Source organism: Stylophora pistillata, chromosome 6 (assembly GCF_964205215.1).
Source record: "Stylophora pistillata chromosome 6, jaStyPist1.2, whole genome shotgun sequence".
Classification (NCBI taxonomy): Eukaryota; Metazoa; Cnidaria; class Anthozoa; order Scleractinia; family Pocilloporidae; genus Stylophora; species Stylophora pistillata.
Genome location: NC_142524.1, coordinates 11,449,098 through 11,465,931, shown reverse-complemented (window position 1 = coordinate 11,465,931; position 16,834 = coordinate 11,449,098). Strand labels below are relative to the sequence as shown.

Genomic DNA, 16,834 nt, shown 5'->3' with positions numbered 1-16,834 from the left:
GGCTTCGAGTGGGATGAAAAATGGCGGCTGTTTGCGGTACTTGCCAAACACTTCGCCTGACTTCAACCCTAGAAAGATTTTTTAACTCCAAGTTCCTGCATTTTAAACAAAAATCTGTTATACCCGCTGCCTACGTCTCCAATTTTAGTTTTTTCGGGCATCAACGTTCGTCTGAAGATCGCTACTCTGGAAGCTTCGTTTGGCAGCCCGGAAACTGTGTTCCAGAACACATCTCCACGTTTTGGAAGCTGAAAGGTTCAAGAACTTATAAATTCACTTCTTTTCATTTTCAAAGAGATGTGGAAGAACCTGGGAAGATAAAGCCAGTGTCTGGAAAAATTAAGGCGAGGCTGGAAAAGATTAAAGAAATGGTATGTCCTGCTCCATATAACTAGATATAATTTGCTTCTTGTATCTTTGGTTACAGCGTTGTTGGAGGAAAGTGTGTGAGGGGAGGGGATGCAGCATCGGTCGAAAGGGTGGTGGGGAAGGTAATGACTATGGTGATAATCAGTATGAGATACTAAAACTATATTACAATATGACATTTTAAAACTGAGGCGTAATCTTCCCCCAGTCCTAGGGATTGAATAGAATATGGACAAAATGTTCGACTCAGCTGCTTTTGCTTTGGTCTCTCTGCTACCTATTAGGGTAAATGTCTGATGCCAAGTCTATCACATCCCTAAAGTCATCTCCAAAAATAGTTTTTCAGTCAGATCATGTATTAACAACGAATTTTAGTGCTCGGTGAGTTTTGTAAATGAGATCGATGCCGTTGCATATATTTTTAACGGTTTAAACTTTCATTATATTTATAGGATACTATTATTTAGTTAGGACTTTAATACTATCAGTATATTATACTCACTATTATAAGATATTATTTTATATATTATCATACTATATTATATTTTATACTATATTGTAAATGCACAATTCAGCTCAGTGGCTGCAAGCTTTTTACAAATAAACTATCTATCTATCTATGTTTTCTTCCTCTTGATTCCCTCCCCCCCCCCCCAAAAAAAAAAAGAAAAAAGAAAAAAAGAAGTGTCTGTTGCCTCCTGTGCAGCCATCAGGTATTGGCTTTTTTTTCAAGTTGCTTGACATTTTGTAATTATTTTGATCATGTAATCAGATCATCCAAACCAGACTTATTACACTCAACTGACAACAGCTCTTCATTGCCTCAGATACTGACTTCCATTAGGTTGTTGAAACTTAGTGTCAGGACTACCCCAATCAAAACAGTCAGGCTGTACATGATCAAATCATAGGCATGATTGTGCTTTTCAATGCAGCTAAAAGCTTTTGCAAGTTTTCTTTTACACTATGATATTGGAATGATATGTAGAATTATTTGTTTGGAGTGTACATGAATATGTTAGTGATCATAAAAGTTGCATTGCACCCAAATTAATGAAGAATTTATGCCAATTGATTAAAGGACAATTTGGTTCATTCCATTCTTGTTTTAAAGAAAGAGGATATCTATACAGTGCCGAATCTGCTGTCCACCCTCAGAATACTGCTGACCCCAGTTCTTGGTTATCTGATAGTTTCAGAAGATTTTGTCAGCTCCTTAACTTTGTTTGGTGTGGCTGGTATCACAGACATGGTAAAGTATGAGTGGACAGTTGTTGTGGTCACAGTTTTTGTGTCTCTAATATCTGCTCATTAGGATTGAATAAGAGTGACAAGCAACAATTTTTTTTACTCCAAAAGCTTCACTCTTTTTCTTGGCAAATAAATATGAATGTCCATCAGTTTCTTTTGAGGCTTATAAATATTAATCATTGATTAGTCTGATACATGTATAACTCTGTTTTTTAAAAAGGGCAATATGCCTAAAGTCAATTTTAACTTGGATAATCTTACCTTATCACCAATTGCTTTTGCTTTACATTAAGGGGTGCATGATTTAATCTAATACATTTAAATTTGTAATGTCTTCATTATCATGAACCTCTTCTGTTTAGACTCTTTTTCATAATCCAGTGCTGGAAGTAGGTGATTAGAATCTGTATGTACACCCCAGCATCCATTTATACCCTGACTTTTACTTTCCTTTGTCCTGGGAGTTGGGAAATTTTAACCTTGCCTTGCTGGGGCTGGGAAATCTTAACCTGAAGTGTCAAGTCTTTGTTGAAGCTTCCAATTGATCAGGGCCAGGTTGTTCAAAAATGGGTTAAGATAACCCAGGGTTAGAGTAAAATTTGATTTCAGATGTAAAAGCCTTCCAAACAAATTTATTTTAATTCCATTTGTCTACAATTTGATGATTGAATGCTCTAAAAATATTTAGAAAAATTACCCCAAAACGGTTCTTGAACAGAGAAATATAGAAACCTGGATTAAATTTTAACCTTGGGTTAGCGCTTGTCAGCCTTCGAACAACTGGGCCCTGCACATTAAAGCATACGTGAACTACGGAACAAAAGAAATCCAAAGGTGTCAGCGTAAGAAAAATGATAAGAAGAATTTAAGGTGAATCATAACCATACATCTCTGTATTCCTATAGCTTGATGGATTCATAGCAAGAAATTTTAAAAACCAGAAGTCAGTATTGGGCACAGTTTTAGATCCACTTGCCGACAAGATCCTGATGTCTGTGCTAACTGTGTCTCTCACTGTTGTGTCTCTTCTACCTGGTAAATTATTTGGACTTGATTATAAAGTTATTTACTAAATTTGATTTTATTGAGTTGAGTTTAGTTTAGTTTATTAGCTTCGCCAACAGGCAGGGACACCGCAACAGCTTGCGCCAATTACTGCGGGCCCAGCAAACCCACCCATCCCACCCCAGGGGAGAACATCCACCACACAGTAATCTTGTGCATGGTAAATTAATGTCTCTTACCCCTAACCGACCTAGCTTGGTTAATAAGATGTTTATTATATGGCTGTCTTATATGCCAACTTTTTATATTCTTTGTACCTTTTTTTTCTAGACCAGTTTAGATGGGAAAATCTAGACCACTTTCAATATTGATTTCTGCCAATCAAATTCGTGAATTTGGTAGTTCTCAGTCCTTGGGAGACACAGCCATATAATAACACTTTTTATCAATGAAGGAACACTGCATGGCAGATGGTGCAGACAATTGGGCAAGAGAAGGTTCACAGTATCAATACAGCATGGCTCAAACTATTATAGGGGGTCCTTTTTGTTTAGACCTTGCACACATTCTTTATTTCCTTCTTTTCAGTTTCCCTGACTGCTTTGATTTTGAGTCGAGATGCTCTTTTGATTGGCTATGCTTTTTACTTGAGATACAATTCACTTCCATCACCGGTAGGTTTTTACCTTGGTCAAGCTTCCAAGCATTTCACAACAAACAAATGGCAACAATGCAGTGTGTGAGAGTCCCAATTTGTTTTTTGTTTCTCTTAGACTGTTTGTAAATATCTATTTTGTTTTCTGTAGAAAACTATTTCCAGGTACTTTGATTTTAACTTTCCTACAGTGGAGCTTAGACCCAACTTCCTTGGCAAGGTAAGTCAACCCCCCCGATCTGATTTCTATTTCTCCCTGCCAACTGGTTCTACATTTCCTTCAGATATGGTGAAGAGAATTTTGTATTTTATCATCAGTATCTGACTGCAAATTTCTAAACTTGTTAGACATATGTAAAATACTTTGATTCCATGATAGCTAAAATCAGAATACAAAGCTAGTAAAATTGCAATTAAATTTGACAGAAATGAAAAACACGAGATTTGTGCGCACAAAATAAGAAAACACAGTTAAATGTGATTTAAAATGCACAACCCTTAGTCTACCCCTCCCCTTTTCTTTATTTTGACTGTTGTTATTCCCCATGGTACAAATTTCTTTAGATCCCTCCAACATTCTGCAAAGTCAAAGTCAAAGATGGCTGCTATGATATTCACCAAAAGAATAGTGAGCTCTGGCTTGCCAAAATTGTGCCTGCTCTGAAGTTAACACAACTCCACCACTTTGTTCTGGGATTAACTTATTCAATACAATTTTATTCTTGAGGAAACTGAAAGAAAAGGTCAACATTTGCATATAATTTTCAATGCAGCCATCCCAGTGAGTGGATGACCAACCATGACAACTTGTATGTTAATGCAAGAGCCTCCATTTATAATCCAATTTCTTCCATTGGTTTAGGCAAACACTGTTTTACAGCTAGCTCTTGTTGGCTGTTCACTGGCAGCTCCTGTTTTTGGATTTGTGGATCATCCTCATTTGCAATACCTCTGGTGGGTAACAAGTTTCCAGTATATAATCATCCTCTTTCTGTTGCAAATTTGAAAATATAGATATTATACATTATTCTTGGACTTGATTTGAATGTATTTCAAAGAGCGCACAGATATTATACATTATATACCTTTTTGTTTCTCATCGAAAAAAGACTTTTTCAGGGAGAAAAGAAAAGGTGTATAATATTAAATATATATTTTCTAGTGCAGTGTTTTCCAAAATAGGTGTATACTGGCATACATTCATATATTAATCTTAGTTATAGTCTATAGTTGCGGTAGAGTGCTCGATGCGTTTGCAGAGCATGGTATACCTGAAGATTGAACAAATCAATAAGACTTAACTTTTTCTGTGACTCTGAATTTCACTCTTATGCAATCATCAGATGGTTACATCTCACTGATTAGTTCAATCTTCAGATATACATACATATATATATATATATATATATACTAAAAAATGGATCATTGGATAATGCAATTCAAGACTTTTTATTGGCTTAGCCATTATGGTATATCAGCCAATATACCATAATCTACAAATATGGTAAGCATATGCATCAGCTTAAAATTAAAAGTGAGCTAAAAAATTTGTCTAATATAAAGATTTGTCTAATATCTTCAGGGCAATTTTAATAAAACAATTATTCCACTCGCGCTTGTTGGATATGAGATGATTATAGCCAACTCGGCGCCATGCACCTCGTTGGCTTTATATCATCTCATATCCAACGTGCGCTCATGGAATAATTGTTAAAATAATATATATCTTATTAACCAATCGCAAGGGCGGTACTGGGAGAATGGCAGTACGGACCTCGCTGTGCTCGGTCTGTACAAAAAAGACCGAGGGCCGATATTCTTCCAGTACGGTCCCGAGCAAGCTTGGTTAATAAGAGATTTATTATACGACTGAAGTTCAAAGGGACACTAGTGCGGTATCATTCGGGACCATTCGGGACAGTGCCTGGTCCAATACTGAGAGAATATTGACCGGCAATAGAGCATTTTCATTGGTTGATTTTAGTTATTGGCCCTCTGACTACCCGAGTCGTGTCATAAATATATATATATATATATATGTGATATATTAATTGTGATGAAATTTTGTGGGCCGAGGCCAGGAACGTGTTCGATAATTGAGTCAGTTTGCTAGACATAACGTCTCGTAGTCACGTTCGACGCACTAAAAACTACTATAAAACGAATACAAGAATTGTAAAACCTGTAAAATGGTATATAAAAAGTCACTTGTAAAAATGTAGCGGAATTCCAAATCGATTTCGATCAATTACGATCCTCATCAGTAGTACTCCGCCATGTTCAAAATACTCATAAATAATTGTTCATATACGTGACTCTGAAATGTCCACACTTCTTCCAGGCTTCATGTAAGCGGTCATGATGTATCAATCACAGCTCGTGGGATTTGAAAAAAGTTCCATTCGTTCTTGGAGTTCATAAGCGAGTCTTCGTTCACATTATTTATCCTCACTCCTTCAGTTATTTGTCTCAGCATCGCGTCATTGTGATAAACCCCCGTCACATCCATTCGGAACTGCTTTACCTCTCTATTGTGTTTCTCTTTACAGTGTTTCCACAATGCAGATCGTTCTTCCTTATTGTTAAGTGATTTCGTATGCTCTTTCCCTCTGGTATACGCGCTCCTGGCTGTTTCCCCTACGTATACGCTGTTACATTGGATACACTTAATCTCATACGTCACACTTTCTCTATCACACGGTCCTTTTCCACCTGTGCTACACACTGGGCAGTCTTCTCGTCCACACTGTCGCGGTTTAAATGGGTCGGACTTTTGGAGTAGTCGTTTAATGGCGATTCCGGCTTTCTCCACCACTTTAATATTGAAACCTTGCTGCTTTATTTCTTTCTGGTCTGGAAGGAAGGACCTTACGGAAGGAATACCAGAAAGAAATAAAGCAGCAAGGTTTCAATATTAAAGTGGTGGAGAAAGCCGGAATCGCCATTAAACGACTACTCCAAAAGTCCGACCCATTTAAACCGCGACAGTGTGGACGAGAAGACTGCCCAGTGTGTAGCACAGGTGGAAAAGGACCGTGTGATAGAGAAAGTGTGACGTATGAGATTAAGTGTATCCAATGTAACAGCGTATACGTAGGGGAAACAGCCAGGAGCGCGTATACCAGAGGGAAAGAGCATACGAAATCACTTAACAATAAGGAAGAACGATCTGCATTGTGGAAACACTGTAAAGAGAAACACAATAGAGAGGTAAAGCAGTTCCGAATGGATGTGACGGGGGTTTATCACAATGACGCGATGCTGAGACAAATAACTGAAGGAGTGAGGATAAATAATGTGAACGAAGACTCGCTTATGAACTCCAAGAACGAATGGAACTTTTTTCAAATCCCACGAGCTGTGATTGATACATCATGACCGCTTACATGAAGCCTGGAAGAAGTGTGGACATTTCAGAGTCACGTATATGAACAATTATTTATGAGTATTTTGAACATGGCGGAGTACTACTGATGAGGATCGTAATTGATCGAAATCGATTTGGAATTCCGCTACATTTTTACAAGTGACTTTTTATATACCATTTTACAGGTTTTACAATTCTTGTATTCGTTTTATAGTAGTTTTTAGTGCGTCGAACGTGACTACGAGACGTTATGTCTAGCAAACTGACTCAGATATATTAATTATTGTGTTAAAAAACATTTGATGTGGACTGGGCTGATAGTGGCTAAATACAGTTACTCCTGTATAGGATTTTGGTCAGTTTTGTCCAAACTACAACCTCAGCAATGGTCATGCATTTTAAGAAGGAGAAGCATTTCCCATCCACCCCACTGCTCAGTGTTAGACTAAAGCACAAGCATTATTCCTTTTTATAACCTACCCATTAATTTTGGCGCGATTTTATCGGTTACTTTATGTCATGTGGTGCAAAATCACAGGACAGTTATCACGCAATAATCCCCGTCCGCGTCGATATTTGTCCTCCGATTTTTTCCGTGACAAAGAAACATAGTCAACACAAGAGTTTCAACTTTTCCGTTCTCCTATTTACATGGAAGGAAGCCAAACTGGTTTTTTTGAGTCTAGCAATAGTGACATTAAGGAGCTGGTCGCAAAAGCTGTTCCAGAAAGTGCAAAAAAAGTTTTTGAACAGTATGTCGGAAAATGTGAACCAAAAGCGCCAAGTTTTGGAGTTTTTGATCTAAGGTGCGTTATGAGAGTTCATTTCAAATGACAGCTTGTCAAGTTTTGGTCCAATCACACTGAAAATAAAGTTATTTAAACCAATCAAATGTACTTGCTTGCTTGCGTCAATCATGCATGTTTGCCTTCAGATCACCACTGGCTTTTTGACTGTGTTTACGCGCAGTTTAATTGCAATGTGAAAATTCATGGAAGGGTTATAAAATAAATAAACCCCGTTTGGGCTTTCTGGTATGTCAGTTGATAATGTCCTTGGCTGAATATTTGGCCCTTGAAGCTTCGCTTCTCAGCCAAATATTCATTTTTCAGACAATCTCTCAGCCATGGACATTTTCAGCCGACATACCAACCGCCCAAGGGGGTTTATTTACTAAATACCCTGACATTAAAATTCATATTCTCCATACTGTTCTCCAATCATTTTCTACAGTGCTGCATGACAATCAGGAGTGGGTCTGGACTGTAAGGCATTTAATTATCCCTTTCACTCCCATAAATGACCAAGACAGAATTTCTCCTTACAATATCAATACAATATCAAGCAGACAAGTGACGAGAATTAAGGAAAATATCAATAAGGGAATAATTAGTTGATCCAATAGCAAATTCTTCAAACTATTATTATAAGAATTGTGCAGCAGACGGTAAGGAGAATTACTATTGAGGTCTTGGCAGTGAAAGGGTCAGTATGAGCTATGCAGGAGGGGAGGGTGCATACTGAGAAGACAGTGAGGAAAGGAGGATTGTGAGTCAGGAGAAAAGCAAATCAATTTTTTTCTCATTCCACTTAAAAAAGCTCTCAAGAAAAAAGTTGAATCACTTTCCCTTTTACCCCTCAGCTCTGAGTGGAAATATGAGTTTTGTTAACCCCTAAGAGTGATTAGCAGCTAATTTCTCCTTACAATATCACCCCCCTGAATCACACATTAAGGTCATGAGAATTAAGGAGGTGATCACCAACTCAACACTAACAACCTCCTGATGGTTAAGATAGATAGATAGAAACTTTATTAACGTGTCAAAGAACCTTCTAGTTTGGGAGATATCCCATACTAATGTGGGGACACAAATAAAATGGATAAAAATTATTTACAAAGAATATTACCTACTTAAGAATAAAATTAAGTCATATCATGTGTGAAAAAAAGATATGAAAATAAATTCTCCCTGTGAGCAACTTAGGAAATGTCTCAGGAGAATGTGCATTCTGATGTAAGGAGAATGTGCATTCTGATGTGTGGAGAATGTGCATTCTGATGTGTGGAGAATGTGCATTCTGATGTGTAGAGAATGTGCGTTCTGATGTATGGAGAATGTGCATTCTGATGTATGGAGAATGTGCATTCTGATATATGGAGAATGTGCATTCTGATGTATGGAGAAAGTGCATTCTGATGTATGGAGGATGTGCATTCTGAATCATGTTAGGGTATGTAGGGTAAAGACTAAAAACGAATTAAGGAATTGATTGTGTTTGTTGTGTTTTATTTCATGGTCACATAATTTTGGTTTTGTTTTTGATTTTTCAGGTATACAGTGGCTGCTTCAACTGTCATGTCTAGTATTAGTTACCTCATCAACTTTAGAGGATCTGTAAAATATCTTAAATAAATTAATTGAACTATCGGAGCTTCTTTGTTTTAAAAAAAGATGAAATTATTAAAAAAATTAAATAATTTTGAAGAATGCGTTGTATTCGTTGGAAGATGTGCTCTTTGTATCCTACGCTTAAACACACACACGCACACACACATACACAAAGAAAACAAGAAACACAAAAAGGCAAAATAAAACCATCCAAATAGAAGGAGACAAACAAAGGTAACAAGAAGCAAAGAACAAACAGACAAACACACACAGGAACAGAACGTAAAACAAACAATTTATTGTCATCCTTCAAAGGAGATCTTTCGAACCCTAGACGCTTATAACTAAGGATTTCAATAAAAGCAGGTTAGTGGCGGTCTATAAAAAAAAAAAAAAATTAAATAAAATTGAGGGTTTATATTGCGCCGTTCCATGACCGGATGATCAATTGCGCATTACAACAATGCATGGAATAAATACTAATTACATCATTACAACAATGCATGAAATAAATACTAATTACATCATTACAACAATGCTTTGTAAAAGATGCCAGTTACATCATGTGTAGTATAAAATATTAAAAGCTAAGCTAACTAAGAATAAAAAGCCTTACTAAAACAAATGCGTCTTTAAGAGTTTTTTAAGTGTCGACAGATTTAGCCATTCTAATTTCCGAAGGTAAATCATTCCAGAGTTTCGGCGCCGAAACAAAGAAAGCACGGTCGCCTAGGGTTTTTAAAGTTAAAATTCGGGTAAGATAGCAGTATTCCGTCATTAGAACGCAGTCCATATCTTGAATTTAAAGGCTTAATTTTGACAAGATCATTGATATAGGACGGTGCGGATTTGCGAATGGCATTGAAAGTTAAGAGTAGAACCTGAAAATTAATACGAAATGAGACAGGAAGCCAATGCAGCTGACGGAGCACCGGTGTTATGTGGCAAAATTTGCCCTGCATAACAACAAGTCTGGCGGCTGCGTTTTGAACTCTCTGCAGTTTGTCAATATGGCACTTGGGCACACCGTATAATAGACTCTTACAGTAGTCTATTCGGCTACTGATAAAGGAGTGAATAAGAGTCGCAGCTGAGTCTACCGCTGACTGTTAAATCCCCCGCGTACCCTCTTAGGTGGACAGACCTAAAGTGCTGAAGCTAAACATAATTCGTACTAAAAAAACAAGGCTAAGATGGCTTTTTTACAATAGCACGCAGCTAATTCCAGCTACGATATTCGATTTGTTGCTCAGTTATGCTACATTTTTGCTCAGATAGGATCGTGTCCGGATTTTGGCCATTTATTTTAATATCAGCACACTTGCCATGAAAGAACTGTTTTCATCGCACTACACTTCAAACTCGAGTGCGGAAATTGAATGCAGGTAAACACTCGACTCTGATAAGTCGTGATGATTTACATATAGGTTGTCGAATCGTTGCTTACTTCTACTGACAACATATCTTCTCAGGTGAAAGTGTAGTGTGATCGTCTGGGTGAGTGTAGTCCTGAGAAGGACTGTTGTCATGGTGGTAGTGACTGACGTTTCGATAACCTGTGCGGAAGTCATCATCTCAAGAGTCAAGTGCCATCACTTAATTAGGGCAGCTGACTGTTTTTGTTGAAGTTTCAAAAGGCAGAGTCGAGAAGAGAATCAGCTCTCATTACCTCTTGTTTCCCAGGTCCAACGCCTTCATTACTTTCATCGCGCGCACGAAAAACTACCACCCTTAATTCTTTTTTTTAAAAACCTCAGCTTCTCCCGACAATATCACCTCTGGATCAAACTTTAAAGTCATGAGAATGAAGAAATGATCGCGAAACTCAAGAAGCTTTGGATTGTTAGACAAAATTCTCCTTATAACAACCATAAAAAACTGCATCGCAACACACCTCTATCACTAACCCATTGTGATAGAGGTGTGTTGCGCCTCTACACGAATCAATAACTAGGCCCAGATAGCTCGAGTCACTTGATTATAAGAATCTTTAAAATTCCTTAAACTGACGCAAATTTATTATTTGTGGCTTGAGAAAAGGAGATTCTGGACACACCTTCAGACTATTTGCAATAGAGAACAGCACTAAAGCAATGAAATTCAATTGTTCTTGATATCCCTTTGTAGTTTTTACCAATCGGAACTTCACACGTAGTCTCGACCAGACAGCCGATATTAAAATGAAGTTTATAATAGTGCAGACATTAACGAACTAAGTAGGTGAATTAGCATAAGTACATTTGCCCGGGTTTACAAAATATCGTGACACACCAACATCAAAAAGAATGATGGCAACCTTTGACGTGGCATGTATTCTCGTTTTTGCTTTTCTCGGTTCTTTCGCGCTTTCTGATGAAGCGGCCAAGTCAGTTCTACACGATTCCAAAGTCACGCACGATCGAGAGTGAGTATCTTTACATCCACAACTACCAAACTTAACGGCAGCTGAAATGCTTATGTGCACTTCGAGCATCTCTATGGTTTTGAGTACCAAGCAGTTGGCACCTAAAAGATTAAGTATTGAAATTTAAATATCACATAAATATATATATCCATTTCAATCGGGAATTGCTGCAGTAACGTTGTAAGTGTGAAATCGTACCCCTTGACTATGTGGAGGTTGATATGAATTGTCTAATTACTCATATATTTTAACTTCTTTCCCTCTCTGTTTCAATCTAATACCTGGAGTGTTAACACATTTTGGGAGACATTTTTTAGGACGAGCGACACTTGTATGCTGCCAGCTTTTTTTGAAAAATGCCGGTAAAAAGGATACACACCGGATAATTTTGTCTGTGTATATGATTGTGTAAACATGCTTTCAGATATTTAAATTTTCAGCATTTAAATTGCACCTGCTTCGTAATACAACATCCACGCGAGCGAAGCGCGCTCGTGTAAAGTGTGAACTAAGTGACCGTCGAGTCTGAACTAAGAGTAGCTCTATCGACTTTTATATAGAGTTTTCAAAGCCAAAAAAACTCCAAAATTCTCCTTACCCGAAAGAAAATAGGAGAGTATGAAGATAGGGTATTAAAAGATATCCACCAACTGTCGGTTTATAATTTAAATCGGCATGCACCTTAAAGCTGAAGTTTCGAGCTTTAGCCCTTTCGTCGCTCTGACTAAGGGCTATAGCTCGAAACACCGGCTTTGAAACTCTTTACAGTGGCCAGATTTACAATATCAAATAAGTCGGATAAAACTAAAATTACCTTATCTTTTAATACACCCCATCGACGCAGCACCGCAGTTTAACTTACCCCTTTTGGAATTAAAAGATAACCTGGTTTTATCAACTGAATTGATGAAGTAAATCTATAGCCACCGTAAAGAGTTTGTAGAGCTTACGTTTCGAGCGAGAGCCCTTAGTCAGAGCTAACGCACGAAACGTCACTTTAGAACTGAATTCTTTACCGTGAAGATGGCCAATTTACGTTATCAACTCAGTTGATAAAACTGGATCGTCTCCACTTATGCCATTTATTTCACTTATTTATTTCACTTTATATCACTTATGCCTTTATTGTTTTGTGGCTCTAGCTGTAGATCGGGAAGTCCACATTTTCTCACCATAAAGAATATTTCTGGTAACGAAGGCGTCATGCGCTAATTAATCTGTTGTTACTACTTTGAACTTAACTGTTCTTCTTTTTAATGTTGTTGTTCTTGTTGCTGAGAGAGCTTTCTGTCTTTTATTTTGGTTTTTAATTAGCTTATTATAGTTATTATTATTATTATTAAAATTATAATTATTATTATTATTATGATTATTATTATTATAATTATTATTATATAATTATTTAATTATATCCCGAGGTTTCTGGGAGCGACAGAGATCTGCATTCTTTGATGTTCGGGTATGCCACCCAAATGCAGAATCCTACCGCGAAAAGACTCCCGAGCAAGTTTACAGGCAGCATGAGAATGAGAAGAAACGTCACTGACGTTATGCCAACAGGGTCATGGAGGTCGAACAAGGAACTTTTACGCCTTTAATATTTAGTACAACCGGTGGAATGGGCACAGAATGTAAAATATACCATTAACGTTTAGCTGAGTTAGTATCAAATAAGAAGGGAGAGAGCTATGCAAGCACCATGTCATGGATTAGAGCCAAGGTGTCATTTGCGCTCATTCGTTCAGCTTTGCTATGCCTGAGAGGATCACGATCCATCAGAAGAACCCTCGATATCATCGACTTGGACTTCTCCCTCGACAACGCTTCCGCCTGTCCAACGTAGTTTTGTGAATTTTACTAAGTTTTTATATATACCTTCTCTTTTTTTTTTGTTTCTACCTTTTTGTGAATTTATTAAATCATTATGATTAATATTTTAGGGGTAGTGTAATTTTATCTCTTGAACAATAAAGACGCATTTTTATTTTCGCATCGACAATAGTAATATTGATGATGATGAAAAGGATTAGATTGTAAATAGGATTTTAATTGAAATCGGAACTACTATTAGGTCGTTTTTACTTTTAACTTGTAAATAGTTATTTGCTTTTGAGTGTTAATAAAGTTTGATTAAAAAATTATTATTATTATTATTATTATTATTATTATTATCATAATTTTTTTTAATTTTTTTCTGCGCAGTTTGTCACCAACAAGTAATTCCACGGTCAGCTTTTCACAGTTCCAAAATTTGTCTACTATTAGGTCGTTTTTACTTTTAACTTGTAAATAGTTATTTGCTTTGAGTGTTAATAAAGTTTGATTAAAAAAATTATTATTATCATTATTATTATTATTAATATTATTATCATAATTTTTTTAAATTTTTTTCTGCGCAGTTTGTCACCAACAAGTAATTCCACGGTCAGCTTTTCACAGTTCCAAAATTTGTCTACTATTAGGTCGTTTTTACTTTTAACTTGTAAATAGTTATTTGCTTTGAGTGTTAATAAAGTTTGATTAAAAAAATTATTATTATTATTATTATTATTATTATTATTATAATTACTATTATCATAATTCTTTAAAAATTTTTTCTGCGCAGTCACCAACAAGTAATTCCACGGTCAGCTTTTCACAGTTCCAAAATTTGTTTCACTTTCAGTCATATCAAGGAGCATGTGAGAGAGGAAATTGATGTCAAAGAAGAAGAAATGAGTGATGAAGACCTACAGTTCCATTTCTTCCGACTTCATGATTACGACGGCAACAGAAAACTGGACGGACTGGAGCTTATGCATGCCGTCAGCCATTATCAAAACGAATCGGGAATAACAGACAAAGACGAAACTTCGGACGAAGCTAACGCGAGAACCGTAGACCACATTTTGGACGAGGATGATTTAAACTCTGACGGATATATTGACTATCCCGAGTACATCTCATCGCAGAAGAAGGCCGCGGTAAACGGTACAGAAAGTCACGCAGACTAACCAAATATTAGTACTCATTCCAAAAAAACTGCGTATCCACTGTAATTCTGATTTCAATCATTGCCTTAGTTGTTCAAATAGAACATTGATCATTAAGACGGAAAAAACTAATGTCGCTCGTGAGCATAGAATCCTTCTTACTCGTTAACAAGGACTTTAAGCAAACCACGACGGCTACGGCAACGAGAACGTGGAAAAACAATAGACCTAATTGGCAGAACAATAGCCCAGCACGTGCGTTTTAAAACTTTGTACATTTCTTAGCCGTCCTTTGCAAAACAACAACGTGAAATCACCAAAATTTGCGTCGTCTGCGAAGCGAAACCGCGGAGGCAAATTATTTTAATTTGCATTTTAAACACAGGCAGCCATTTTCGAAATTCTAACTAAAAGCAGAAACTCGTTTTTTAATCGACGTCTTCCATGGCGTTGCCGTCCTGACTGCTTAAAGTCCCTGTTGTTTAATCACGTCACGTAGTGCACTTACAAGGAAGAGACAAACCGAGCGCGTAACGAGACTAACACAACCAAACGTAAGGCATGTTAATTTCCCGCGCAAAATTTCAAAGGAAAACATGAGAAACAACCACTGTCTCGCAAAGTGAGCGCGAGGAAAATGAAGTGTTCATAGAAATTTGCAAAAGGTAACGAAAGCAAGGAAAAGGAAAACTCGAGACTTTTCGGACACAAAGCTTATTCAAGAATGGGTATCTTGTTGTTTTGCCATTTTGTTCTGGGCTTTATCAAAAAAAGAGTAAAAAAGGTTATGCTTCAAAACACATTGACTCTCTGACTTGGGTTTGTTTATAACTTGTGTAAGAGAACATGGTTCTAACAGCCTTAAGGCACCCCACCTGGTTGTTAAAGTGTTTGCACAAGCGCAAATGCGCATAGATTCTATTAACAACCGCTGTTTCGAATACTTGTTAACGGTACGATCAAGGACCAGGTCGGATGAAACAACAATTCTTTCATTTGTTTTTTTTTTTTTTGTCTAGATTTAATTTCCTTTGTCAAAACAAAATAAAAAGAAAACCTGAATAGTGAGGAAACCAAATAATTCTTCACTTGGGGAAAGCTTCTTGCATCTCATTCCCTTAGCTTCCCCCCCCCCCACCCTCCCACCCTTACTTAATTCAAGTGTGTGTGGATGTGTTTGTGTGCATTATATAGAGGGGGACAAAGATGGGGGTCTGATACATGTTTCTCACACATCAAAAAGTTGAAAGAACACATCACGAAAACTCAGATAGACAACTTTAAGATTCAAGTACTTCTAGGAGCAAAAAATTCACAGTTCATGCCATTATAATTGTTCACAGGTCATGAAATTAAAAACACTCAATCTCACATCAAGCAAAACTTCCTTTCACTCCCTCTCTATAGTATATGTTAGAATAGTTAACTTGATAAAGTAACTTAGTGAATTGTATCAGTGTGATGTAAAGTGATATTTTGTGCTATGTGCCTGCAGTCTTGTACTCTAATATTGAAAATATTAAAATATTCAATAAAAGAAAAAATTGCTCTTTCATTGTTTGAAACCTTGATATCATGCACCCTCCACACAAGATATCTCCAAGGGCTGAGGGCCTTACGACACCAGCCTTGGTTGATTTATAATGGTAACTGAACTGAGTGGAGTGCAATTTGGGCTGAAATCATATGCGTGATTTCAAATCAAACTCGCACACAAGTATGATTTCAGACCAACATTGCATGGCACATGGTTCAATTACCACTTTATTACATCCATTTTGAAATCGCCCAAATACAGGATATAGGTCAAATATAGGTCAAATATAGGTCAAATATAGGTCAATTCAAATATTTTATTGATGCAGTACTGAGCCGGTTTTTAAAAAAAAAGCGGAACCAGAAATGCTTCTACATCTTATTTAATTTTGCATGCAAAACAGAAAGACTTCGATGTCATGTGTCAAAAACTCAGTCAAGCATAAAATGATGCAATTTAGAGCAAGAAATGGTGCGATTCGTGAATAAATTGCACCAATTAGGGCCAATCAGATTACAGGGACCACTAGTGATTTCAAAATGGATGTAATAAGTAGATTTGTAGTTCAAGTTGAGTCACCCAAAGAGTGTCAACAACATCCACTTAAATCAACTTAGGTTGCTTGTCTTTTCTTATGAAATCAGTGACAAATTAGCCTGCTTGGAGCCCTCAGTCACTAGGGAGAAGCAATAATGTGAGTGCAAGAAATATGGCTTTGGCAAAATAAGGTGAAGGGAAAGGTACAGACTACTTACAAATACAGTTGAACCTGTATTAACCAGCATCATTTTAATTGGTCAGTCTGTAGTATATAAGCTGTCAGTTGTGCAAGTCCCAAATTTGTTTCCCCTTTATCACTGTATTTTTCATTGTCACCTCTTTTA

General features: G+C 36.9%; 2 protein-coding genes across 2 annotated transcripts; both read left to right on the top strand.

Moving 5' to 3' along the window:
* The first annotated feature begins 20 nt into the window (after positions 1-20).
* On the top strand, positions 21-9,674 carry LOC111340498 (cardiolipin synthase (CMP-forming)). The gene is made up of 7 exons (XM_022947355.2): positions 21-371; positions 1,484-1,621; positions 2,526-2,655; positions 3,214-3,299; positions 3,432-3,500; positions 4,143-4,234; positions 8,980-9,674. The coding sequence occupies exons 1-7, from the start codon at positions 21-23 to the stop codon at positions 9,059-9,061; spliced, it is 948 nt and encodes a 315-aa protein (XP_022803090.2). The 3' UTR covers positions 9,062-9,674.
* A 1,571-nt stretch (positions 9,675-11,245) lies between these two features.
* LOC111340484 (multiple coagulation factor deficiency protein 2 homolog) lies at positions 11,246-15,968 on the top strand. The gene is made up of 2 exons (XM_022947337.2): positions 11,246-11,441; positions 14,107-15,968. The coding sequence occupies exons 1-2, from the start codon at positions 11,323-11,325 to the stop codon at positions 14,432-14,434; spliced, it is 447 nt and encodes a 148-aa protein (XP_022803072.2). The 5' UTR covers positions 11,246-11,322; the 3' UTR covers positions 14,435-15,968.
* Positions 15,969-16,834: the final 866 nt, after the last annotated feature.

What these genes read in the sequence shown, in the direction of transcription:
- LOC111340484 (XM_022947337.2), top strand. Translation starts at nt 11,323, where the DNA reads ATGATGGCAACCTTTGACGTGGCATGTATTCTCGTTTTTGCTTTTCTC. An exon ending in AAAGTCACGCACGATCGAGA is followed by an intron (nt 11,442 to 14,106) that starts GTGAGTATCTTT and finishes TTTCACTTTCAG; the next exon opens with TCATATCAAGGAGCATGTGA.
- LOC111340498 (XM_022947355.2), top strand. Translation starts at nt 21, where the DNA reads ATGGCGGCTGTTTGCGGTACTTGCCAAACACTTCGCCTGACTTCAACC. An exon ending in TGGAAAAGATTAAAGAAATG is followed by an intron (nt 372 to 1,483) that starts GTATGTCCTGCT and finishes CTTGTTTTAAAG; the next exon opens with AAAGAGGATATCTATACAGT. An exon ending in GACCCAACTTCCTTGGCAAG is followed by an intron (nt 3,501 to 4,142) that starts GTAAGTCAACCC and finishes CCATTGGTTTAG; the next exon opens with GCAAACACTGTTTTACAGCT.